The sequence below is a fragment of the Tupaia chinensis genome, unplaced genomic scaffold (genome assembly GCF_000334495.1).
Source record: "Tupaia chinensis unplaced genomic scaffold, TupChi_1.0 Scaffold146687_1, whole genome shotgun sequence".
Lineage (NCBI taxonomy): Eukaryota > Metazoa > Chordata > Mammalia > Scandentia > Tupaiidae > Tupaia > Tupaia belangeri.
This window is the reverse complement of record NW_006206544.1, coordinates 4,277,519-4,304,707: the sequence shown is the minus strand read 5'-3', so window position 1 is coordinate 4,304,707 and position 27,189 is coordinate 4,277,519. Positions and strand designations below refer to the sequence as shown.

The window sequence follows — 27,189 nt, the reverse complement described above, 5'->3', positions numbered from 1 at the left end:
CACTCTCTTTCAAGTACCAGAAGGGTTAAACATAGAGCAAAAAGCAAGTGTCCTGAAACAACTGGACTGCAGAGAACTGGCTGATGCGGGGAAACTGAGGTCTACTGTATGACCTAGTTAAGATCCCGATGGCTGGAATTTTAATTGATTATATAATAGAATTCTGGCCAAAATGACAATGTGGCAATGCTTGCTTTTGTTGCATCTTCTCACCTTTTTTTTTTTTTTTGCAGTGATCTTGCATTTCACACCTGCTCTGCAGCCTGGTGATCCTTGGCCTTTCCTGTCTACTTGACTAAAACTGCAACGACCCTCACTTACACTCCCTGTCCCATCTCTCTGCTTTATTCTTCTGCATTTCACTCCCTACCACGATATGTATCAAGTTAATACCTACTATGTGCCAACTTCAGCCAGCACGTAGTAGGTATTCACCAAATATTTGGTAACTGTTTGTTGAATGAATACATGACTATTACCTGCAGATAAAGAGTAGCTGCTCCTTCCACTCTAAAATTCAAATGATTACTCTAGGCTCTAATAAAAGCCTTTATTTTTACAGAAGCTTTGAAGTATTAGTTTTATAAAAATCATTCCCCCATAGAGGTAAATGATGCCTAACCTTCCCAAAGGGAATTTTTTATTTTCAGAAGGGACCTTAGTAACCCAGAAGAATATCTACTATAATAGATGGAATATGTCAGGAGAGAAATTTTTGACCATCGAAGCATTGCTTTCAAGAACTCTTGTTTCGTTCAGGTCTTTATCGCCTCTGTCCCTACCTAGTTAGCTAGGAAGTAAAGTGTATGGGATAGCTTTCTCACTTTCCCTCTATATATCTCTCTGTCTTTCTCTAGTGAGTACATTCGCCCTCTGGCAAATTTTTATTATAAATGCATGCAATAAGTGCTCTAACCTCATTATCCCTACCTATGCAAGTGACTCACATACCTCATGAAACTCCTTAAGATGCACCATTACTAAACCTGGAAGCATAAAATGTCACAGCAATTGTGGATATTTGACATCGTAAAATCTGAAATCGAGAACATACCATTAAACACAGTGTTCTTATATACCTTTTCTATTTTGATCATCATCTTCTAGTCCTTCATTTCTTTCCTTCCTTAATCTGGAAGGTATGTAGGATTTTGGAAGGTCAGGGATATTAGCATAGATGTCCTCAATGGATTCTGCAAAATTTATATAAATTCAAAATACATTTAGAGTACGTTTACAGTAATAGGAAACATTTTGGTGGGCTTATCAAAAATATAGCTACAAAATAGGCTGCTCAAAACATACCTTTTGATGTTTCTTCCTTTTCCACCTTCACAGACTATAAGAAAAAAGAATTCTCCATGATTAATACAGTTTAAAAAATAAAATTTAAATGTGGATATACTTTGAAGATTTAAATAACATCTGTAGATTCCTTTTGGGAGGGAATCATAATTTTAAAATTAGTTAATGCTCACTCTTATTATGTCTTCTGTTGTCCTCTCAATTGATTTTAGTTTCTTTAAAATCGCCTCTTCATTGGTTGAGATTTGCAGTTCAGCTTTTTCAAGGTCTTGAATTTCTTTCTCAAGCCTGGCAACAAAAAGATAATACTTGTTATTGCATAACACAATACAAATACAGAATTCTCAAAAATATCTTTGATCCATGTAAACTTTTTTGGCATAGTGCACTTAAGTAGTCAGACACCTTCTAAAACACAGTTTCACACTTAGCTTCACAATGAGAACCATACTTAATAATGATAGTACCTAACACTTCATTTTTTTTTTTTTTGGAGAGGTTTTTGCTATAGGGCACGTGTGCTCGCCAGACAGACACAGAGAGACAGAGAGACAGAAAGTAAGAAATCACCTCCCAGGGGGGATGGCCAATCCCTTCTCCTCCATTCTCCTCTTGGGATCTTGGGCATGCACGCACATGCGCCCAGCGTGAGTTTAAGCCACCGGGTCCGGGACTTGAACCACGGTCGACTATGTAGGAGTCCAGCGACATAGCCATTATGCTAAGTGCTGGTCCCTCTAACACTTCATTTTGAACTATTATTTTATTATTTTTTTTGGAGAGATTTTCACTATAGGGCGCGTGCGCTCGCCAGACAGAGAGAGACATAGAGACAGAAAGTGAGAAATCACCCCCCAGAGGGGATGGTCACGCCGCAATCCCTTCTCCTCCATTCTCCTCTCGGGATCTTGGGTACACACGCACATGTGCCCGGTGTGAGTTTTAAGCCACCGGGTCCAGGACGCGAACCGCGGTTGACTATGTGGGAGTCCAGCAACATAGCCATTACGCTAACTGCTGGTTCCCTGAACTATTTTTTTTTAAGAGAGGTTTTTCTTGTAGGGAACATGCACTCACCAGGGAGACAGAGAGAGACAGAGACAGAAAGCAAGAAATCACCCTCTGGGGAGGATGGTCATGCTGCAGTCCCTTCTCCTCCATTCTCCTCTTGGGATTGTGGGCACTCATACACATGTGGCCATCATGAGTTTTAAGCTGCAGGGTCCAGGACTTGAACCACAGTTGACTGAATGGGAGTTCAGCAACATAACTGTTATGCCATCTGCTTGTTCTACTTTGAACTGTTTTTGATTCAAATTTTGTTTGTTTTTTGACAAAGAGACTTCTTAGATAAAGCATTTGGACTTTGTCCCATTTTTTTGTTTCAATGATTAATGTTACCTCCAAGAAGAATAGAACAATTTATTTTACAAAGAGATAAGCATGAAGTTGAACCAAAATGAATGGGACAGTTGTAGTTACGTAGTTTATCAATTTTTTGCTATGCAAGTTTCTATATAAATTATTTAGAGAAAACATTCTAAGTATTAAACATTATAATTTAGTAACCATGCTTATTTAATACTTAAAACCCTGCATATTTAATATTGAAAATGACACAGTTTTAATTTTAGTTTCCTAAGGCTGGTGTCATATTATAGTGAGTAGGGGGAAGAGATGGGAAATGGGCAAAATTTAGTACGGTAGTCTAAATTACTGCTGTTCTTAGAGAGTATATTTTCTAGAAACAAAACAAAACAACAAAATGGCCAACTGTGGTCTGAAATATATAATGGAACTTACGGAGCAAAGAGCAGACATTTGAAACTGGACTGCTATAAACATTCTGACTGGTCTCTTGATCAACATGCAGCTGCATGTCAGATTCAAATGAACTCCAGTGGACGTTGTTGTGACCTCTACTCTTTATGTAAACACACAGCCACTAGCAATCATGCAGTTAGTAAGGCTACGGCAGGCCCTTGGCAGCCAGAAAACATGTAGTTTCTCAGCCAAATACTCTAACTCTAAAGTCAGCTGCCTCAGAAGATAACTGATTAGATGTAACAGCTGGTCCAGGAGATGACAGCTGTAGATATTCATGTCAGCTGAGATAATTGTTAGTTTTCTTGGCTTCATTCTTAAAGATGGTCATGGGCCTGGCTTCTCCCATGCTAGTGTCATACTAGTAAAAGCCCAAGATGTGGTCTGCTTGACAATTCTCCTACTCATGGACTAAACTTCAAAGTTCTGACTTGGCCATCAGTAGGTGGCTATTTACAGCTGAAAAGGTTTCCCTGTATACCACAGGACTCTAAGCAAAAAGTAGTACCCCTGGTTTTTAGAAGTTACTAAGAAGTGACTGCCATTCTATTAAAATTCCTCCATATCTGGGGCCAGTGGGTAGCATGGTGGTTGAGGTGCCATATGGCTGACCACAATACAAGTCCCAGATCTGGCAGCTTCCTTTCTTGCTTTCCCTCTCTGTCTCTGGCAAATTAAAATAATAACAATAAATAAAGTTAAATGAATAATCCTTTAAAAAATTCCCCCATATACATGGTAGCTTGTGTGCTTATCAGCAGAGTTGTGGGGCTACATGTTGGTCCAGTTTGGTAGAGTGGACAGCTCTGTACCGAAAGTGTTAAAGTTTCAGTTCCATTTGGTCTGTGCCATTCTCTTCTTATGAAATCCAGCTTTCTTTAATTTTTCTTCTTTTTAAAAAAATAATCATTTTATTTAACTTTATTTATTTATTTGTTTGTTTATTTATTTATTTAAATTTGTCCAGCAAGGGATAGAGTGAGCAAGCAGGTGAGAGAGAGAGGGAAAGTAAGAAAGTAAGCCACTAGGACCGGGACTCAAACCACGGTCAACCATGGGGGAGTCCAACTCCCTTCACCACCATGCCACCTTCCTGAAACTCAGTATTGTAATGTGTATAATGAGAATGAAAATGCCTACCTTACCTTATACAGATACTTAGTAAAGCTAAGAAGAGATGATACATGAAAGAACGTCAAAAAGTTTATGGAAAATGCAATTACGGCATGACTTTACACTGAGTGTAGCTGATATCAATTGTATGTTTATTATAGTATAATTCCTAACGACTTTCTGCAACAGACTGTGTATCTTTCATATGCATGTTAGAGACAGTCTACCAAAGGGTCTTTTGGTAGAAAACAAGGAGGTTCAAATAATTGCTTCAAGAAACTCTTGGAACTCAAAGTATAGAATCAGGTGGATTTAGCTTTGCTTTTTGGTTTATCTGCCAACTTCCTGTGTCATCCTAGACAAATCACCTGACTTCACTACATCTCAGTATCTTTATTTATTTAAAAATATATATTTAGAATTTACTTTGTTTAAATTTATTTATTTTACATTCATTCACTATATATCATCCCAGCATACAAAATGAATTTCCCCACCCAGAATAAACTGTATACTGGCCCAATTGAAGATATTACTGTACATATTATCTTCAACAGATGCTTTCCATTTTCTGTTTCTTATATATTTTACTTCTTTTTTTCCCCTTGATTCCCTCCCTCTCACCCTTTACCATTTCTCATTCTCCTCCCACACTGTCTCTGGTATCCACAGTTGCTCTTCATGAGTTTATACCATCCAATATTTCAGTTTCTGTCATAGAGTGCCGACATTCAGTATATATTAAGTGGAGACATATAATGTCTTTCTTTCATAGTCTGCCTTACTTCATAGAATTTACTTTGTACCAGGCATAATATATGTGCTAGGAAGATGACAGTAAACAAACCAGATCCTTTGCCTTCAAAGAGTTTATATTTTAGGGGAAGATAATATTCTAAGATTGGCTGGAAACCTTTTCCTATGAAGGGTCAGATACTAAATAGTTTAGGCTTTGTAGGCTACACATGATTTCTGTTGCATATTAATCTTTTTCCTTCTTTCTCTTACAACTCTTTTTTTTTTTTTTTTGGAGAGGTTTTCACTATAGGGCGCGTGCACTCGCCAGAAAGACAGAGACAGAGAGACAGAAAGCGAGAAATCACCCCCTAGGGGGAATGGCCACGCCACAACCCCTTCTCCTCCATTCTCCTCTTGGGATCTTGGGCACGCACGCACACGTGCCCGGCATGAGTTTAAGCCACTGGGTCCGGGACTCAAACTGCGGTCGACTATGTGGGAATCCAGTGACATAGCCACTACACTAACTGCTGGTCCCCAAGCATGAGCTTATTTTGATGCAAAAAATTTTGAAATTCATGCATGGTGTTTCTTTAATACGCATTCTCCACAATTTATTGAAGATCCCTCATATTTATTTATAGGGAAAAATATTTTTATTAAAAAAAGAAGGATAAAGGCTACAAATAAAAAATAAGGGAAACAAAGAAAACCTGGGAGGGCATGCTATTTTCCAAAGCACAAATACTGCCATTCGAGCAGACATGAAGGGAGTGAGAGCAGGACACGTGAAGGTTTCAGGATGAGTGTGCTCCAGGGAGAGGGAAGAGTGACTGTAAAGCGTGAAGTAAGAACAGAGGCTGTCAGGAGGTGAGCAGGGAGAAAGGATGTCAGAGAGGTAAGAGTTAGCGAGATCATATAGAGCCTTGTTTATAGAAAGGCCTTTGGGGAGCCATCGGGAGTTCTGAGCAGGAGCGAAACATGCTGTGACTTAAAATTTAAATAATTACATTAGGTGCTGGGTTGGAAATAGATTGGGGGCAACAAACATGGAGGTCAGCTGTAATAACCTGGATGAAGACAGTTTAAGCTAGAGAGATTGCCATTAGAAGGTTGAGAAGTGATTTGACTCTGGAAATATTTCAAAGAGAAGAGCTGCCAGGATTTACTGATGAAATATATGTGGAGTGTGAGAGAGACATGTCCAGGGTGAGTTCAGTATCTCTGACCTAATAATTGCAAACATGAAAATGCAGTTGGCTGGACAGAAATCTGGGAGAGAGAAGAAAGGAGGTTGGTGGGAGATGGGTTAAATTGGAGACAAGTGTGATGTGAAGACAATCATCTCTAAGTCTGAAGCTCAGGGAAGCCTTGCTTGGAAGATATAAATTTGTGGGTTGGTATTTATAACTATAAAGTGAATAAGATTTCTTGGAAAGTCAGGGAGATAGGTAAAAAGTCTAAGGACTGGGCCTGGGGCCGCTTAATGTTAACTACTTCATAGTTTTAAAATAAGAAATAAAACAAATAGTGAGCACTCAGTGAATGCTAGTTTTTTCCTGTCTGTCTCTATTTCTAGAACACAGAGGAGGAGCTCTTGGTCCATCTGGCCAATGGCATTTTAGGGAATTATGAAATGCCCTGGTGTGTGTGATTGTTACCCTCACACGATAAGGCCATGGGTAATGTGATGCCATATGATTCTCATGGCTACTTTTAGACTGATATGCTAAGAAGATGAGGTTGAAAGCCTACAAACCTAATTAAATATCTGCTAATGAATGTTTGTGAAGGTTTCCAAGTCATAGGGTGAAAGTTGCATGAATGTAAGGCTGCAGTTTAATGACACATCGTAATATGTTTGTGAAAACTAAATAAACACCTCCCTTCTTTTATCATTTAGTTTCAGTCAACTCTAAATTTAAAAAAAGGATAATAAGGAAACATCTTGGTGCTAATTACTTAGAGTCATGATCTTCCAACAGGAAGTGTTTATTGATGTAGAGCATTTCTTAAAATTTCCACTTCACTGAAAAACTCATTTTCTTCTGCTTCTATGTTGATTTGATACTTCTATTATTTATGGGCAATATGAATACCATTTACAGATGAATGTAAGAGATCCCTTATTCTAAAAAGACTTTCTGAAAGATCAGAATGCAATGGAAGTGATGGGAGACTTAGGGAACAGTAACTGAGAGTGAGGTAGCAGTGCTCCCGGACTCCCCTTCCACTCCCTCCGGGCTCAACGGTAGCCCAGCCATGTTAGAAGAGGCGTGTGACAATCTCCGCACTACGTAATGCACTGAGGTTTTGAGGACTGACTGTTCTTAAGAGTATAAATGAAAGACTGCAACTAGTGAGCAGAGACTTTGTATATCCAGCACAGAGTAGATTTTTTCCCCAGGAACATTTGAAAATATCTGGAGATATTCTGGGTTGTCACAACTTGGGGGGTGCTATTGGCATCTAGCGGGTAGAGGCCAGGGAGCTGCACAACCTCCTGCAATGCATGGAACAGTTCCTCACAACAAAGAACTATCCTCTCTCTGAGGTTAACAGTGCTGCGGCTGAGAAACCCTGGCCGCCTTGAACAGTGCCTGGTATAGTGTGGGTTCTCGCATACGATTTACAAAGAGTTTGTTTATATTCATCTCTCTGCTATTTTAACGTTTCGTCCATTGTTTCTTTGCTGCCCAATCTCTTCTCTTTTGAATATGTGTGTGTGTGTGTGTGGTGTGTATGTGTGTGTGTGTGTATCTAACAGTTTCTTTATCTGGTTCGGAGAGCATTCATTTTTAAGAGGCTATTCAACCCTGATTTTAAAGCCTTAAACGACGCAAAGCTTAAATTAGGAATTTATGGGTCAGTCAGGTGGTGTGGTGGTTAAGATGGGTAGATTCCACACGGCTGACTGTGTGATTCAAATCGCAGACCTGGTGGCTTAAAAAAAATGCTGTGTGTGTATGTGTATGTGTGTGGCCAGAGTCCTGAGAGAAGAGTGAAGAACGGTCCACAGTGTACTCATCTCCCACCCCGGGGAGGGGTGCATTCTCCCTTTCTCTCTCTCTCCCTCTCTGTCTTTAGCGAGTACACGCACCTGATAGCAAGTTAAAAAAAATAGGGATTTATATCCAATCTCTTTCTAAAGGAAGTTTTGAGGACAGAAAAAATTTAGCAGTATACAAAGCAGTCTTCAGAAAGTTGTGGAAAATCCATATTGTGAGAAAACTATGCATGAATTAAATTTTTTTGTTTTGGCACCAAAATGAAGCTGTACTTTCATTTTCATTTTTCCACAAACTTTTTGAAATATCCTTGTAAGTGCAGTATTGGGGAAATAGGTGCATGTGTGTACACAGTATATACATATAAACACAAGTATGTGTATATATATTTATCTGTATATACATATATACACATACATGCACATGTGTGTATATACATATACATAGATGTGGAATAAAAACAAATTTTAATGGAAAGCTCTTGGGGAGGTTGCTGTGGGTCAGTTTTCTAACCTTCACCTGCTTCTCTCTCAGCTGGTGGGTTAGAATTTCTGAAAGTGTTGCCATCCCCGTCTAAAGATGGTATAACCTTTCAGAATGGGAATTGAGCTTCTTGAAATGCTGATTCAGTTTGGCAAGAAACAAGCAGCAGAGAAATCGAAATATCCTTGGTGCCTCCCATGCTGTTAGGCAGGGCCTGATAGATGGATGAGTTAGAACCTCTCACAATTTCTGAGAGATGGTAGGCAGGCATATGTGCCAATTTAGATAAGCAAAGCACACGAAAAAGGAATCGTAATGCTATCCATTATTGGAATCTGTCTTCTCCTTGTCCATTTGCTGGGGAAAAGAGGGTTATTTTCAAGAGCTCCCTAGGTGAAAGCAGGTAGCTTTTATTTCACACACTGCTGTAGTAATAACCTCCCTTAATCATCACGAGATAATGTCCCCAATCCAATTCCAACATGCAATTTTTTGTCTTAGAAAAAAGAATAGCTGGATGTGTCAAGAAGAGGTTATTTCAGAACGCAATTTTTCTGCTGCTCAGGGTCAATTTCTCTCTTTCAGTTTTTGGTGGTTAACAAGGACTAACAACCTGATGGAGTTTGCCATTAGGGACCAAACAGACTGGAACTCATGAGACAAAAAGCGCAAGCCCTAAACCCAACTCAAAAGTTTACATCCTACCTTCAGTACTTCACTTGTTAGCAAATATAACATTTAACATGTGTTGCAATTTACACTGTACCAGGCACTGGCCTAATTAGTCCTTCTAACAATCCCCATGAGTACTGTTACTAGTTCCATTTGATGGATGAGCAATCTGGGTACCTACCTGCAGAGGCATCTGGCCTAGAAGCTCATGGGTAGCCTGTGGCAGGATGGAATTTGGAATGAGATCTCTGTCTACAGAGCCTGAGCTATTAACTATTCTCCAATTAGCCATTATGGAAATAGGCTTTTAGAAATGGATACTTAGGAACTTAGGTACAACATTCATTTTGCTTAGCAGCATACAAGAATTTCTTACTTTCTGTAATAATAGAGAAAACAAAGAATGAAACAATAGTTATAAACCATGACTCTGAAAAAATGTTTATCTTTACATATAAAGGTAATACTTCTACCTAGTCTTCATTAAGCTTACTTTGTGTACTGGGGACTTTTCTTCTTAGTAGGCTAGTCAGTTTGACCAGGATTAAAATCTAAGCTTTGTTTGTTTGCTTGTTTATTTACTTATGAATGATTGACTTTGGTTCTTGGTGGGAATTCCTAGAACAGTCTCTTTCAGACTCTGGCTTTTCCTAAGCTAATACTACCTTATTGTGAGATGTTCTTTACTTGGACACAAGACTATTGTTAGACGTAATTGATGCTGTAGACCTGAAATTTAAAACTGGTTAGTAAAATTTGATTATAATATTGTAATTTTAATGCAGTCACTACGACTATGTTTGAAACTAAGTTTATGGCTATTTTTTATTATAGATATATACTTAGAGAATACTTACAAATTACTTGCATCTTGGTAGCCCAAGCTCTAATGAAATGGCAGGACTGGGTTGCCCCCATAACCTAATGGTTAAGGGAGCCAGATCCCACATGGCCAATTATGGTTTGAGTCCTGGTTCTGGAGGCTTAAGAGTATCCATTTCTAAAAGTCTATTTCCATAATGGCTAATTGGAGAATAGTTAATAGCTCAGGCTCTGTAGACATGATGGGCACATGAATGGTAGTACCTATAATCCAGGAAGAGTGGAGAAATGGAGGAGAAGAGATTGTGACATGACCATGGCCCATTGGAGGGGTGCTTTCTCCCTGCCTTTCTCTCTCTGTTTCCCTATCTCTGGTGAGTGCACACACCCTCCGACATTAGGACTTTCCCTATCTCTGGTGAGTGCACACGCCCTCTGACATTAGGACTTTCCCTATCTCTGGTGAGTGCACATGCCCTCTGACATTAGGACTTTGGGAGTCCTAATGGCTATTTCTCTAGGATAGGCTGAGTCAACGGGTGTTAGCTCCAGGCTATGCCACTGCTGGTATATCTCTAAGATCAGCTAATGGAAGTGCTAGGACCAATTCCTCTGCCCCTACCTTTCCTAAGATAGATAAAGACCCAGTTTCTTTTGGGACTCACAGAACATATTTGCCTCTGGAATGTATTGCATTCTACTAAGAGTAGAAATAGCTATAACTCTTGACTCTTTCCTTGGGCTGAAAATTCTCTTCCCTTTCCCATTGAATCTTGGGAGGCTAAGAGGGAGCTGGTGATTTCTTTATTTTGTGAGTTTTGTGTGAAGTCCCACTATTTTAGGGAAAGGAAGAACTTTTTCATCCAGTTTTATCTATGAAAATACAAAGTGAGCCTATGTCAAAGCTAACACACTTGCCTTAATCATTTAACCCCACCAAGCTTCAGTTTTATCATTTGGAGAATAATAGTAGTGTTCTCCAAGCCTTGTCTTGAGATACTTCCGATAATGTTTGTAAACCCATAGCACAGGGCTTGATGTAGAGGATTTCCTTAATAAAGGCTATCTACCATTTTATCTTCCTCAATCTTCTTATGAGAAGAGCTCCATCTGTGACCTCCCCAGTGGAAGAGAAAGTTTATCAGAATCTATCATTTAGAGATTTTTGTCTTAAACTTTAATATTCATCATTTTAGAGAAAACATGGTAATAATATAGCCTGAGGGACACACCTAGATTGGCAAAATACTTATGAGGATGGTGTCTACCTAATAATTTTCAGTAGAAAGAACATTTTAGTTTATTTTGACACCTTACTGATCCTCCCTCCCCAAATCCATCCTGCCTGTTCTTAGTAGTAGAATTTCATGAGCTTTAATGTTCCCTTGGCTACCTTGCTATAAACTACATTTCCCAGTCTCCTTTGCATTTAGTTGGTGCCATATCACTAAATTCTGGCTAATAAAGTGTAAGTAGATGTGACCTCTGTAACTTTCAGTTCATACCCCTAAAATAGAGCCCCTTTCCCTCCATTTATCTTCTCTTTCCTAAACTGGAGTGCAGATGTGGTCAACTGGTTTTGACCATACACCTAGAGCATCCTTTAGCGGGTAGAAAAGCAAGACATAAAGAAACAAGGTCTCATGTAACATGGCTGCTCCCCTCCCCTTGAATGTCTACCAGTTAGAATTTTTGTGTATGGGAGAAAGGAACCTTTCTATCTTCTCTACATCACTGCTATTAAGGATTCTTTTAAAGCAATATTCGGCATGCTAATTATTGTATAACTTTATGGAAACTGAATTGTAATGTGACAGACTTCCTGAGATTTTTCATAATTTTTTTCATTGATTTACAGACTGACTCATTAGTATCTTGCATCTCAGGTAGTTAATTAGTAAAAACAAAAGTTAATCAGTCTTTACTCCTAGTGGGTAAAACATTTATATGTTCTCATGGTCTTTAATCATCATCACACTTCAGACAGTGATCATGAACAACTAGATTTGACCTGTTGAATTGTCTATGTTGCTGGAACCTTAATCCATTTAATTCAGTTCGGTTTCTTTCATAGGAACTTTTGTTCAGGAGTACACCTTACTCATCCCATTGACTCTTGGTGAGCTCTATCCTCTCAATCTTAAAGGCTTTGTACGTAGCCATCCATCGAATGCTGAATGATCTTGTTTCAGCCAGATCAAGAAAAGCACAGAGGAAGAACTGTATGACTTGTGTGACATCACGTTTAACTTGTGTGATACTGTGATTTGTGAATTCCATGCTGGAAATCAGAGCAAACTTGTGATTTCTAGGCGGGGAGCAGGAAAATGTCACTTATGGTGACATAGAGTGGCACCAATGCCCTAAATTTTGGTCAATCTCTCAAACTGAGAGGCTGACCAAAAGAGGGGATATTGTTAAACTAAAGTATTTTGGTCTAAAACAGCTATGGTATTTCCACACTTGGATTCCTATGGATAAGTTGAACTCTTACATGTTACACTGTTTTTCTGAGCTGGTTGCTAAGTTACAGCCAATCACACTAGCCACTCTTCAGCCAATCACAGAAAGCCCACCTTTTAGGCTATTCCTGGAGCCTATTATTCAGTTGTAACCAGTCCAAGTATTCCTCTGCCTCATTCCCTCACTTTTGTTTTTTGTACATCACTTTCCCTTTCTGCAAACTTATATATCCTGTAACCACACGACTACCTGGAGCGCCTTGGAAACCATTTTCTGAGAAACTGCCTGATTGGAATCGTACACCCTTTGTCCAAATATTAAGTGGCTAAGGTTTGCAATGGAAAAATAAGATTTTTATTTAAAAAATTTTTTAAATTTAATTTTATTTATTCATTCATTTTAGTTTTTTAGTTGACCAGCAAGTGACACACACACACACACACACACACACACACAGAGAGAGAGAGAGAGAGAGAGAGAGAGAGAGAGAGAGAGAGAGAAAGTGAATGGGAAAGCCACCAGGTTCAGGAGTTTGGTACTCGAATTGTAATCAGCCATGTGGGAATGTCCAATGCCTTAACCACCACGCCACCTGCTGGTTCCCGAGATTTTTATTTGTAAGAAATAAAGGTTTTTGGCCAGTAGGTGGCGTGGTAGTGAGGTACTGGACTTCCACATGGCCGGTTGTGGTTCAAGTTCTGGACCTGGCAGCTTGGTTTCTTTCATTCTCTGGTGAGTGTATGTGCCCTATAGATAAATAAATTAAATAAATAATTCTTAAAAAAAAAAAAAGAAAAAAAAAAAAACCAAAGCAAAGCCAATCTAAAGAAATAGCTCTGGAAAGTCAATGTATATGGCAGACTGTTGATGACTTTAGTGAGGTAATCTGGACCACAGTGTGTTAATCATATGTAATGAGCAAGTAAGTTCTTACTCAGGGGTCAGAGGTTAAAGACATTTGTCTTAGTAGATCATTTGAGCAATTGTAATGTCAAACTATATTTTCTCAGTGTAACTGAGGGTATGTAATATAGTAAGAGATGGGGTTTTTATTTGATTTATTTTTAAAGTTGGGGTCTGATAAATTTCATCAAACATTTAACATACTTTTATTAAGAATGTATTACATGCTGGGCATATTTTCTTTATCACACTGAAATAAAAGTATATCAAAACAAGGAAGGCTATGTCTATGTACAGACATGTGCGTAGGAACCAGAATTGCCTTAGATCGGCCATTATCAAACAGCTTGTGTAAAATAAGGAAGACCTAACTACCAGTGCAACAATCACATTCTACACGTAAGTATGCCAGAGAATTAGAGGGCATTTGGCTTACAGCAAACACTAAGTTTACTCTCAGCCAGATCTGTTGTCTCTAATCCCAACTATTTAAAAGAAGGACAAGCAACACAATGTAGCAGCTTTAAAATAACTAGAAACAGAGGGCCAACACAAGAATGACATTGAAACAAGTGTCAGTCTACTCTGGTGACTGGAAACAGACCAAATGTTTAGAAAGTTGAATAATTTATAACTACATGTAAAAAGCTTTTGCATGCCTGATTCTCATCTCCTGATACAACTCTGTAATGTTAACAATCATTTTATGGTCTGATGATGCTCTCATGATTTGAAACTGCCAAGTAGGCTGGTAATGTTAGAAGAGAATGACTTAGTAGAAAAGTAACCGCTCCCAATAAGAAGAATATTTTGCAAATTAAGAGTGTCATTTGCTGTGAAAAATAAGAAACCAAACGGGTTTTCAGAGAATCACCTACTGCCATGTGCATGTTAGAAATGTAGTTTTCAAACGAATTCTAAAAAGCACACTCTCTCTAGGTAGGCTGGTATGGTCTGGGGAATTGCTTAGTTATGGGCTTCTCAAATGCTCTGATGGGAACAGAAGCTGGTGTGTGGTTTTTAATTAGAGTCTGTAGAGAACCTTGTAGTACACGTCAAGCATTTAACAAGAGCTATATAATTGTACTAATAATTCAATTTGCTCTCTCTCCAGGTGTTATGAGCTTCTCGAGAGACCTTTTTTATCCTGGACATGGCAAGGTAACTAGATATGTGCTTATCCATTTTTCTGGATAAGCACATTTTTTTCTTAAAAAAAGTCACAGAGAAAAATATTTCTAGTGACTAAACTACTTACAACTATTATAAGGCAGTGGCAAAACATGGCCGATGATGTAGATAGCCATTGAATCTCTCCAGTCAGAATTTACCACTGGCTTTATGTTTCATAACCCTTAACAGTTGTCCTTAAAATATTATGGAGCAGCCATTAGACTTTCTATTTCATTTTTACTTTGCTTTTTACTGTTAATTGTTCATATCTAGTACCAAGAACTGTACTCTTACTATTTGAAAGCCAACAACTATAAATTCCAACCCTTGTATAACATAAAAATAACAAAGAATGATCAAATAACCTTGGATGATCTAAGTGGACTAAGTGACCTTTGCGTTAAAATAGACAAAACAGGCATTGCGTGAGGTGGTGTGGAAGTTTTCTGTGCTGGTAAAGTAAGTCGTGGGGGACTCTCCTGGGGAATGGAGAAGCCTAGGCCCTATAGCAGCACAGGTCTTCTGTCCAATACAATGAACCTCTGCTCTCGAACCTTCTATCTCTGTTATCAAAACTTAGAGGGTGAATCACTGAGACTTATTCACCTCCCACTTTCTGGATTGCTTAGTTGCTCCTCTGCTTTTTCTTCACTCCTATCAATAGCCAAAGATCTATGACATCTCTGTTAATGGTCTTGAGTTGGTATTTCAAATTGCTGAATATAATTTAAAATAAGATTATTAATGTAAAAATTCTTTAACTTTGAAAAGTTAAAGGGTTGATAGAGAGGCAAACTCAAATATGAATTCGCTTTGGGAAGCTAAGGATTCTGGAGTCTCTTCTGGAGGATCAAAGGACTTACCTATGGCGGGTTCTCAGAAATGTTTGTTGAAATGAATCAAGAATAAACTGGGTGAGACGTGGCGGAAAGGGTCTGGAGCCAGAAGGGTTTATGTGTGACTCATTGCATGACTATTATTTGATTTATAGTTTTCTGTGCTTCGGTGTCCTTACATGGAAAACGAGGCTAGACTTCCCTCAGAGAATTGTCATTCTCAAAATAATGCTTAGGACATGAGATGAACTCTCTAAAGGTAGATGCTATTGAGTTGAAGTGTGGTGGAGAAAGGACCCTTAAGAGTAATTCTAATCTACCTTTCAGCCTACCATGGTAGGGTGGTGGTGTTTATTTTGGGTCAGTAACCATTTAATATTTATTTCTGCTAATACATAGATGAGACTGGTAGCCATGAGGGAAAGCATGCTAAGAGGTGGGGACATAGGAATACAATGGCAAATGGATGGAGAAATGGAGAGAAAGTCAGGGTGACATGCTAAAACATGCCAGCAATTATCTCAAAGCTGCAGCACGATTATTGTATAATTTTGCCCTAAACCAAAAGATAGTTAGTTGTTTATTCTTTTTTTATTTTTGAAAGAATGTCAAAGCTTTCTTTTTTGGTTTGTTAATGTTCAGGTCATTAGTGTTCTTTAGCTGATTATCTTAAAAAAGATAGTATCTTTAAGTCCATCCACCCATCCATCATTCATTTTCCCTGTAAATCACTTATTAAGCTGTGTACTCATAGGTATTTCTACCACGTGCTAGGCATTGTACAAGGGGCATGTGTATGTATGTGTGTTTTGCTGGGGTGGAGTAGGTAGACGTTTTCCCTTTTCTGCTGTAAGTTTGGTTCGCTTAGCTTCTTTCGTTAAATTAAAAATGAAGTTCATGAATTAAAAATAATCAGACTATCTGGAAAATTAAAAACAACAACAGATGAACTATTACAAATCTGGTAAACCAATTAGTTAAATATGGAGAGTGAAAAACATGCTTGGAATGATTTTGACTCATATAATTGCTTCAGAACAGTTTCTTGAGTGTTTCTAGGCAACAGAAAATTTAATAAGAAACAAATGCTGGAGGATTTTTTTTTTTAACTCCTTTTTTTCTTCCTCTTCTCTTGTTGTCACTAGAGAGCAGCTTGTCTATCTCTCTCTCTGCTGTATTAGATAGGGCTGCTGGTTGGGACAGAGCAGGAAGGTAGAATCATTAAGAACGTGTGTGTGTGTGTGTGTGTGTGTGTGTGTGTGTGTCTCAGCATCCTTTTGCCTGTGCTTGATGAATTGCTAGTTTCATTAAGATATAATTGGCATGCATAAGTAGCTAAGAATGTTAGGTAGGGGTTAAACAGGGATAGAAATCATAATTAGCTAAACTTCGGTAAATGATAACCAGTCACAAAAAAAGAGTTAACCTTTGTCTCTTTCTTTCTTTCTTTCTTTCTTTCTTTCTTTCTTTCTTTCTTTCTTTCTTTCTTTCTTTCTTTCTTTCTTTCTTTCTTTCTTTCTTTCTTTCTCTTTCTTCCTTTCTTTTCTTTCTTCCTTTCTTTCTTTTTTTTAGAGGTTTTTGCTATAGGGAGCATATGCATGCCAGACAGACAGAGAGAGACAGAGAGATAGAAAGCGAGAAATCACCGCCCAGGGGGGGATGGCCATGCCGCATTCCCTTCTCCTCCATTCTTCTCTTGGGATCTTGGGCATACACGTACATGCGCCCGGCATGAGTTTTAAGCCACTGCGTCCAGGACTCGAATCATGGTCAGCTACATGGGAGTTCAGTGACATAGCCATTATGTTAACTACTGGTCCCACCCTTTATATTTCTACATCAGTATTTTAGGTTCCTTTTTGAAATGGAATATTGCCTGCTATATTTCGAGCTGAGTAGATCATTGCTTTATATGTTGAGCAGAATGCATTTCCTAGCATTCCGTTGCTATTTGTGGAGAATTTGCCTTAAGTTATGTGGGATGTAGCCATAGCTGCTGTCACAGCCCACTCCCAGGCTTCTCTCATGACATATAATCACATAGAAATATTTCTGACTATTGGGAGACAAATGGACATTCATTAAAGGAAGGCAGAAGGGCCCCGCTGTGATGGCACGGGCAATAGTGTACTGCTTGGTGAAACTAGAGCCACATGGGAGCCTGGGTTTGAATCCCAGGCTGACCTGAACATAAGTGCCTATGAGAATGGCTGGCTGGGAGTCTGGGGGGAGCATTATAGTATGGCAGGGACCCTGTCAAGAGTAATTATATCTCCATGGAAGAAATAAATACAAGAAGGCTGAATAAAGAAGGCAGGTCAGAGGGTACTCTGGAATAGTTTAAAAAAAAAATCCTTACTAGAGAACATTTAATCATAAGTAGCTTATCCTTCTCAAAGGGAATGTGGTGCATTTGCATCATTCTCCTTGGCAGTTAACCTTTTACATTTTATGCTTATGACATTTCTGTCAGGCACTCTGTGTGCTCCAATTAAAGTCAGAGGCCTTTGGAAAGAGTTCAAGAAATAGAGTGCCATTTTGGGTGGGAGTTGTTGGACAGAGGAACTCAATGGAAGTGTCACAACAAGATTTCTTTTTTTTTTATTTTAAAGAATCATTTGAAAGTTTATTTATTTATTTTAATTTGACCAGAGAGTCAGAGACAGACAGAGAAAGAGAGAGAGAGAAAGCTACCGGGTCTGGGACTTGTACTGCAATCGGCATGTGGAAGTCTAGTGCCCTTAACAACCAAGTCACCTGCCGGCCCCCTCACAACAAGATCTCTATATCAGCCTATACATTTGTACACAGGGGGCCAGCAGGTGGCATAGCGGTTAAGACTCTGGACTCCCACATGGATGACCGCTGTTCAGCTCCCTGCCTGGCAGTTTGAAACTCAAGCTGGGTGTGTGTGAGTGTGTGCTTAAAATCCTGAAAGGAGAATGGAAGAGAAAGGATAGCAGTGGGGCCATCCCCCTCAGGGGTGATTTCTCGCTTTCTGTCTCTGGCGAGTGCACGCACGCTATAGCAAAAATCTTTCTCTCTCACAAAAAAGTGTGCACATGGATGTTTGGACCAAAAAGTCAGTGCACCTGGACGTAAGCAGTTCAGAGGTCATGGCAAGAGAGGGCTCACTTGGAAAGCAAATTGAAACTACTTAAAGTGATTCAGAAGGAGATATTCAATGCAGTTTTCCTCCTGGGAACATTTCCTCCTAAGGTATTAATCAGGGCACCGGCAAAATACTCAATAATATTGTTCCAAAGCTAAGAATGTGACTCAGAGACAGAAACCATGGAAACTCACTTATTTTGTGAAATGTTGTCTCTTTTTTGGAAGAAAAGACAAGGAGATGAATAAGCAGACGTGCTTTACTTAAAGGTTATGTGTGACTCAGGGAACTCTGAGTATTTAATATGTTAAACATTCAGGTGAATGTCTGTGTAAAGTGATGTATGTAGCAATGAAATCGCAGCATGGGTTGGAAATAAAAATTGCTATGAAAAGGTAGAATTTATAGGATTTACTTGTGCAAAAATCGCCTGCGAGATTTGGGACACAATTTTATTTTTGCTCTTAGGAATTTTAATTAGGTTTAAAATCCTGTCTAGTATGACTTGGGGTATGTTAGTCTCTGTTGATATTAGTTTTTTTTTTTTTAATAGACCATAGATTAGTTTATTTTTAACACCCATCATGCCATGAATTCATAGGAAATAGATTCAGGCTCCTTTCTATTGGTTTTCACAAATTGTGCTTCTCTGGGTGGAACAGGCTTGAGCTTCAGGTGAACCCAAGTACCTTTCTCTTTGGCTTCCTTCTTTTTCTGATCATTTTCTTTCACACATTTTAGGAAACTATCTCTGCTCTTAGAATGCTTAATATACTCAACACACATTAATTCTCTTGGCAAGAATCTTGCCCTTAACTTGTTTGTTCACAACAATGCCAACAGCATGCTGGGTAACATTGTAGACTCTTCCAGTTTTGCCATGGTAACATTTGTGGGGCATTCCTTTGTGAACAGTACTCATTCCCTTAATGTCTACATCGCTTTTCTTGTAGACTTGCATATATGTTGCCAAAGCCCTTTGTAGTCATCATTATTTTGGGTAATTACTGGAAGATGGCGGTTCCTGCCAAAAGGCTAGATGTTAGTTTTTCTCATCTGTTAAATGTTACCTACTTCATAAGGAGGTTGTAGAATTTAATAAAATAATATTCATAAAGTGTTTAGCACAATGCCTGGCCCATAGCAAACATTCTACAAAATTTAACCCCTATTATTAGCATTTTAACCTTTAAGCCATACAGAAATGATCAGTTATTTCTAAATGGGAAGAATCCTAGTTGGGCAGTTTTCTCAGTTTACTCAAAGAATAATGTCCTTCTCACTTGCATAAAGAAGTGAGGGATCTTGGCAAACAAAAAACAAACAAACAAACAAATGAAAACACAACAAAACAAACAAGTCCAACCTGGATAAAGGTCTAAAGAACCTGGGTTTAGATCTTGGGTCAACCTGAATAGATCAGGCATGCCCACAGATGTTGGTGACACTGGCTCTCTGAGAGGCTGTGGGGACTGAAATGTGGTAATTCTATAATATATTGAGGATAGCTCTCTCTCTCTCTCTCTTCCATGAAAGAAATAAATAAGCTTAAAAAATAAGTTTAGAAGGTTAGAATGATACTTTGAAAAATTAAAAAACTCCTTACTAGAGAACTTTAATCATAAGTAGACTTTTAATTATTTCTTGATTTTTAATAAGAAATAGTATTTAATAGTTTTTTTAAAAAATTATTCATTCATTTTAATTTGACTAGAGAGAGACACACACACACACAAAGAGGGAAAGTGAGAAAGCAAGACACCAGGTCTGGGACTCGAACTGTGGTCAGTCATGTGGGAGTGTCCAGTGCCTTAACCACCAAGCCACCTGCTGGCCCCCCAGTATTTAGTAGTTTTTTTTAACACCTACCATGTGTTAGGCACTCTGAAAGTTGCTTCATTCACAGCAATCCTGTGAAGTGGCTGTAATTACCCACTATCGTGGGCCAGGAAACTGAGGCTCACAGAGATGAAAGAACATAGTCATGCTTAGGTACTGTGGGTCTCAAGGCCAAAGATCATGCTCTTTCATTTCATCTCACAAAATCATGGAAGCAGAAGGAACGAAAACTTCATGGGCAAAGGCTAGCCCTGTATGGACTCTTAACGTATTAGCAACATTTCTATTTTGAGATTCCCATTAAAATCTTATCCTCTAGTCGAGAGGCCTGGCAGAATGGCGAATGTCACCCTTGAGCAGGCACCTAAGTCAAGTGATAAATCACATTCCGGGTTTGGGTTACTGTCCCCGCATAGGGGAGGAGGGTGGCTCTGCTGAGTTCAACTTTATCCATTGGTTTGATCACTACTTAGAACCAGCAGGAAATTGTACTGACCGAGCTGGCAGTAAAAGCTTCTTAAGTAGTGCAGGTAGTTGTTTAGGTGAAAGATTGAATTTAAAAACACGAACCTGATTATTTAGCAGCTTTAGAAATATCTGAGAAGAAAATGTTCAGTGATCAGGTAAAGCTGCTTTGGCAATGTGATTTCTATAATGCTGTGGAGCAGCGGGGGCTGCTTAATACAGACAAGGTACAGTTTTGTTTTTTTTTTCTTTTGGTCTTCCTATGTTGCTTTGGAACACTCTGTTCCTTGCACATTTCTAACTAGAAAATCATGCCTCTCTGGACTCTGAGGATACAAGTTATTAACGTATTTTTTTTTTTTTGCAAATGAATTCTTTTAGGATCATTCCTTAAACAAAGCAGTTTGCTGATTATTAGAGATACTATTTGTCCATGTTAGGTGTTTCACTCTTCCCAGAACATTTCCATTGACAACTCCCTTTTTGTTTTCCAGGCAGAGAGCTCTGAACTGGCTTGCTTTGAGACTCAAGACTACCCTTTACTGGCCCTGTAACCTTAATCAAATTTATCGTCTCTGAGCCTGTTTTCTCATCTATGAAATGAAGTGTTTTTTTTTTTTTTTTTGATTGCTGTGAAAATGAAATGTCTTCATGTAAGTGCAAGTGCTTTGTAAATTGAGCAAGGTTCTTCGGAAATGAATCATTACTGTTATTATCACCTATATTGGGGGACTAAAATAATTTGGTGATCATAAAGATGTATTGATGGGTTAAGAGCATCCTGATCTAAAAGAAAGTTGTAATGAGATGCCCATAACTGGGTAATGAATAGACATGCCATTGGTAATTTAACAAAGAGAAGAGAGAGATACAGAGAAGATCCCGAGTGTAAAAGGAGCTTTTTGGAGAAAGAAGAGCAAATGAGCAGAATATACTTCAAAGCCTTCCTATCAGACGTAATACCTTTTCAGTCTACAGAGTCTGTGTGTGCCATCATCATACAGGCAGTGTAGGGCGGTCAAATAAATCAGTCTCTGATCTTCTAGTTTTATGAATTCCTTTTTGTCTTTGTGAAAAGTGAAGGTAATAATTCCTACCTCACAGGATTATGAAGATTAAATGGGACAATATATAGAAAGGGCCTGGTGCATAATATGGCTCATTAAATCTCTCTTCCTCCTCCTCCGTTTATTTAGGTCAAGTAGGAGCTCCAGCAAGACAAGCCATTATCAAGAGAGCTAGAGGTGCATATGCTTCTCAGGGCATGCAGGCAAGGTCTGAAAGAAATCAGTAGAGTTCAAGTAAATAGTCTGGGGTTACTCCAAATGCTGACCGAACTTGTTGATGGAGTTTGAGTATATGTAGCCACTTCAATTATCATCAGGTGCAGAGCAAGTTGTAGGTGTTCAGTATGTGGAAAGAATCTAAAAGGAGGTTCCGAGGGGAAGCAAGGAGGTACCTGTGCAGTGGGAAGGGTTTACAGGGATTAAACCCATGACTCTTTCAGAGATAAGGCTTCTGTGTGCAGGAATAAAGAAAGTAATCATCAGTGGAAGGCAGACTCTTGGTAAGAAGCTCTAGCTAAGGGATGCTTTACAAAGAATTGAGTTTTCCCAACTTGTAGAGTTGATTTAGGTTATTTTAAAGGTGTTTATGATCTGTTGTTTGGAAGCACTTCATATCTTTGAGCAAACAGCTAAGAGGTTTATAAATAAAACTTTCAATTATGTAAACTTTTAAGAATGGCTCATTTCAGAAACATCTAAAGAAGGATGCACAGTCAATGATTTTAGCTACTAACTAAACACATGCATGCAATTACACAAGTAAATATAAATCATTTGAAAAAAGGAAACTTTCCTCTGTGTTATCAGTTTTAGGCCTAAAATAATGTTTGTACAGTGTGGTGAGTATAGACAAAATACGTCTTAGACTTTCCTATAGGTCCTCGCTGAAGATAACAAGTTAAGGTCAGTGAGATTTGGAAAGTTACTTGTTTTCCAAAGATGTGTAGACTTTAAATCATTGCCATGATTATACCATAAGAAAGTACTTTTTTTCCATATGTAGGCTAGAAAATGACTCTGATCTTTCCCATAGTTGTTTCTTTCATGCTATACATAAATTTTGGTGATAGTACTAATAATCCCATTGTTCAATTGAGTTACTCAGTTTTTCATGCTCATTCCTCTCTTTTAAGCCAAAGTAATTTTAACAGTTTATTGGCTACATGAGACATTGCCTGATCCTGTGCTGATAGTGCGTGATGAGCAGGAAAGTACTAAAGAAATGGGAATACCTGTGACCAACTGAACAAGGATGTAGAAGAGGGAACATGTCAGTGGAGTATCCCTATAGTGTCTTCTCTTCCAATATATCATGGTTGAGGCTGTCAGGCGCTGGGAGTAGTGTGGTGGAGGGACAGTGTAAACTCACCTGTAAACCTGGCGAGGTGAGAGTGGACTGAGGACAGGGGCTGTGAAGAAGGACTGTTTTTGTATACTTGCCATGTTCCAAGAAGGTGCTAGTAGTTAACACACACGCACACACACATATATATTTTGAGACAAATTTTTGCTATAGGGTGCATGTGCTTGCCAGAGAGACAGAGAGAGACAGAGAGACAGAAAGTGAGAAATTGTCCCCCAGAGGGGATGGCCACACTGTAATCCTTTCTCTTCTATTCTCTTGGGATCTTGGGCACACACACACACACACACACACACACACACGTCCAGTGAGAATTTAAGTCACCAGGTCTGGGACTCAAACCGTGGTCAACTATGTGGGAGGCCAGTGACATAACCATTATGCCATCTACTGGTCCCAGTTTACATTTATATTTTTAAATCTACCCAACAACACTAAAAGATAGCATTACTACCATTCAACAGGAAATAGGCTCATACAGGTACAGGTAGGTCACCAATACACATTTTGAGAATAAAGCTAGTGTTGCTATGCTCAGGTGATGTTTATAGAAAAATTTCAACTGTTGCTTTCTGGTTTGTTTCTTTAGTCTTTTGCAGAAATTCAAATGGAAGATCTGATTGTATCCATGAACATGAGATGACTTTTCTTTCTTTTTATGGTTTTTTTTTTTTTTTTTGAGAGGTTTTTTACTATAGGGCGCGTGCGCTCGCCAGACAGACAGAGAGAGACATAGAGACAGAAAGCGAGAAATCACCCCCCAGGGGGGATGGTCACGCCACAATCCCTTCTCCTCCATTCTCCTCTTGGGATCTTAGTCACGCACGCACATGTGCCTCGCGTGAGTTTTAAGCCACCGGGTCCAGGACGTGAACCGCGGTCGACTACGTGGGAGTCCAGCAACATAGCCATTACGCTAACTGCTGGTTCCCTCTTTATATGTTTTTATTATTCTTACAATTTAAAATAAAATGGATTGTTATACATCATTTGGCTTGTAAAGAGAATTAACTCAACCTGAAATACATCTCAGACCAGTACAGCTGAGACTGCTATACACGTTATCATCAACAGGTAATAAACTATTTCTGTGTCCCACAAATGTTTTGCCTTTCTATTTTTTCTCCCTGATTTCCTTCCCTATACCCTTCCCTTTCCCACCCTTCTTCCACAGAGAATGACTTTACTATGTACGACATAGGACAATGCCAAAATAAAGGTAATGCGGAGTGTCTCAGTGAGGGCTGTACCTGAGGATGCTCTGCTCCAGAACCTGGATCTGGTGCTGGTCTTGTTGATTTTGCTGCTTCATCTCTTCCTGTTCCTTCCCACTGCTGATTCCATCTAGAAGCCATTTCTCCCTCAAGGCCTTTTTCTGATGTCAGAAAACATAAAGATACGTTCTTGTATCAGTCAACAATTGCTCACTGCTTTCCAATCTTATGACTTTCAATAGTGGACGTATTAAAGAGGAATTACTTTTCTCTCACTGCCTTGCCTAAACAAACCTGGTATTTTCCTTCTCTACAACCTTCTCAACCCCCTTCTAAGGCCAGTTTCCATATATCTAAATACTATTGGGTCATTGGGAAAGTCATAACACGTTTTTGCATAGCAAAACATAGAAAAATATATAAAAAAATACTTTTCCAACAACCTAATATTTATCCTTCAAGGTCTAGTTCAGATGATGTTCCCTGCCCTCCCCATCCCAGCAGCCTTATCCTCACCCTCCAAAAACTCTTCAGAATCACGCTGCACTGTGTGTTTTTTGCAGTCACATATGTAAGGTTCTCATAATGTTGTGTCTTTGCTGTTATCTGTTTGGTTGATGGGTGTGTATTCTGTGACCTTAACGAAGTGAAAAGCTCTTTGAAGCCATTTGATATTCTAACCCCAGTGGCAGTGCACAATGACTGCTCCAAAAAACATCTTTCTTGAGATTAATTGGAATAGTTGGAAAAACAGAAGGTTGCTCTTGTATGTTAAACTAATTCAACATTAGTGTGTGGTAGACATTTTTGGTTTGGTTCTCAACATCCTTAAAAACTCCCTACTTGTTCCAGTATGATGCACAGAAGTTGTAGATCTGTGTAAACACTGATGAGTTGAATTTTTGTCAATGTTAATGACACACACACAAAAGACTTATGTTCCATCATAAGGAAAAAATTCCTCTTGAATTTGCATGGAAAAAAATTGGACTCCTGGACCTGAGTCTGAGAAGACTTAAATAAAAGAGACCTGGATCTCTGGTGGTGATTTAATTAGCATCCAAAAGATGTCCCAAGGTGAAATTGTCAGTTTTATGATTATATTATTATATTACTTGAGTTTCTCTTCTTCCTGAAGAAAAGGATGGCCAATATGTTTCTAATCTACCTCTATAAATTATTTGTCAGTTATTCTTTCTTAATTATTCATCGAAGATTCACTACGTCTAAAATGGTGAGAAGAGAATGGGAACTTTATTTTCTGGGACTTTTTTCTCTTATACTACAATTGAAATGAGAGCAAATAAGAATTTGTGTCTGTTTGTTTATTAAGAGAGGTTTTTGCTATATGGTCCATGCACTTGCCAGAGAGACAAAAAGCAAGAAATCAACCCCCAGGGGGGGATAGCCATGCCGAAACTCCTTCTCCTCCATTCTCTTCTTAGAATTTTGGGCACACACGCACATGTGTTTGGTGTGTTTTAAGCCACTGGATCAGAGACTTGAACCACAGTAGACTATGTGGGAGTCCAGCAATGTAACCATTATGCCATCTACTGGTTCCAAATTTTGTGTCTTTTTTTTTTTTTTTTGGAGAGGTTTTTGCTATAGGGAGTGTGCACTCTCCAGAAAGACAGAGAGAGACAGAGAGACAGAAAGTGAGAAATCACCCCCCCCCCTGGGGGGGGTATGGCCATGCTGCAATCCCTTCTCTTCCATTCTCCTCTCAGGATCTTGGGCACACATGCACACGTGCTCCACATGAGTTTTAGGCACCGAGTCCGGGACTCAAACCGCAGTTGACTATATGGGAGTCCAGTAACAGTCATTATGCTAATTGCTGGTCTCTAAATTTTGTGTCTTTTTAAAGGGATACTAGAATGAATATCACTGGAATTTAAATATCTTTGAATTATTTCTTTAAAAAACCCTTAATATTTATTAAAAACTATTATATGGAACTATAGTTTGTAGAACAGGGAAAATCTGCATTGCCCTACTGCTGAAGGAATGAGGGAGTCTGGAAGACTATGGATCCACAGACATGATTTTAAAACCACTAGATTAAGTGAATAACAATATTAACCCAGATCACCATATTTATGTTCATCTTTTCAGAGTCCTAAACAATTGCACGTAGACAACACATGTCATAAGATCACAAGTCTGCATTGTTCTATACTGATGCCTGAGAGTCTTTTCCTCAGTTTTAACATTTACTATAGATTTTTAGCTGTTTGCAAAAATGTTTTCCCATAGACCCAGTAAATAGTATTAATATAGGTCAAGATTTAGTTCCTGAGGTCAAAGATGCTAAGAAAATTCGATTATGACAGTGTTTTAAGAATTTACCCAGATTTTAATCTTTTTTAAAAAATGGAATTTAAAGATAGCTAATGCATAATAGCAAAGACAGATGGCACCTGGGGGGAAGTTATAGTCCTTGTAAACCCCCGTAAGGATGGTTTCAGTCAACTGCACATGTATGTGTGCAGGAAAACACTCAGATGTAATGGTCTTATGGTGAGTTATAGAAGGGAGAGGATAATTGTTTTACACACTTAGGTTAACTCAGCACTAAATTCTTGTGTGTGTGTGTGTCTTTTTTTTTTTTTTCAGAGATTTTTGCTATAGGGTCCATGCACTCACCAGAAAGACAGAGACAGAGAGACAGAAAGCGAGAAATCACCCCCCAGGGGGGATGGTCATATCGCAATCCCTTCTCCTCCATTCTCCTCTCGGGATCTTGGGCACGCACGCACATGCGCCCGGTGTGAGTTTTAAGCCAC

At 38.8% G+C, this 27,189-nt stretch overlaps 1 protein-coding gene across 1 annotated transcript in view; it reads right to left on the bottom strand.

The window, feature by feature from the left end:
- PALMD (palmdelphin) overlaps positions 1–27,189 on the bottom strand; it is a 66,111-nt gene that overhangs the window by 7,786 nt on the left and 31,136 nt on the right. Inside the window, exons 3-6 of the mRNA XM_006169019.3 lie at positions 24,437–24,561; positions 1,479–1,593; positions 1,306–1,339; positions 1,080–1,193 (exon numbers count right to left, since the gene is read on the bottom strand). Of these exons, the coding sequence (XP_006169081.1) occupies positions 1,080–1,193; positions 1,306–1,339; positions 1,479–1,593; positions 24,437–24,561 (388 nt within the window). The remainder of the gene's footprint in view (positions 1–1,079; positions 1,194–1,305; positions 1,340–1,478; positions 1,594–24,436; positions 24,562–27,189) is intronic.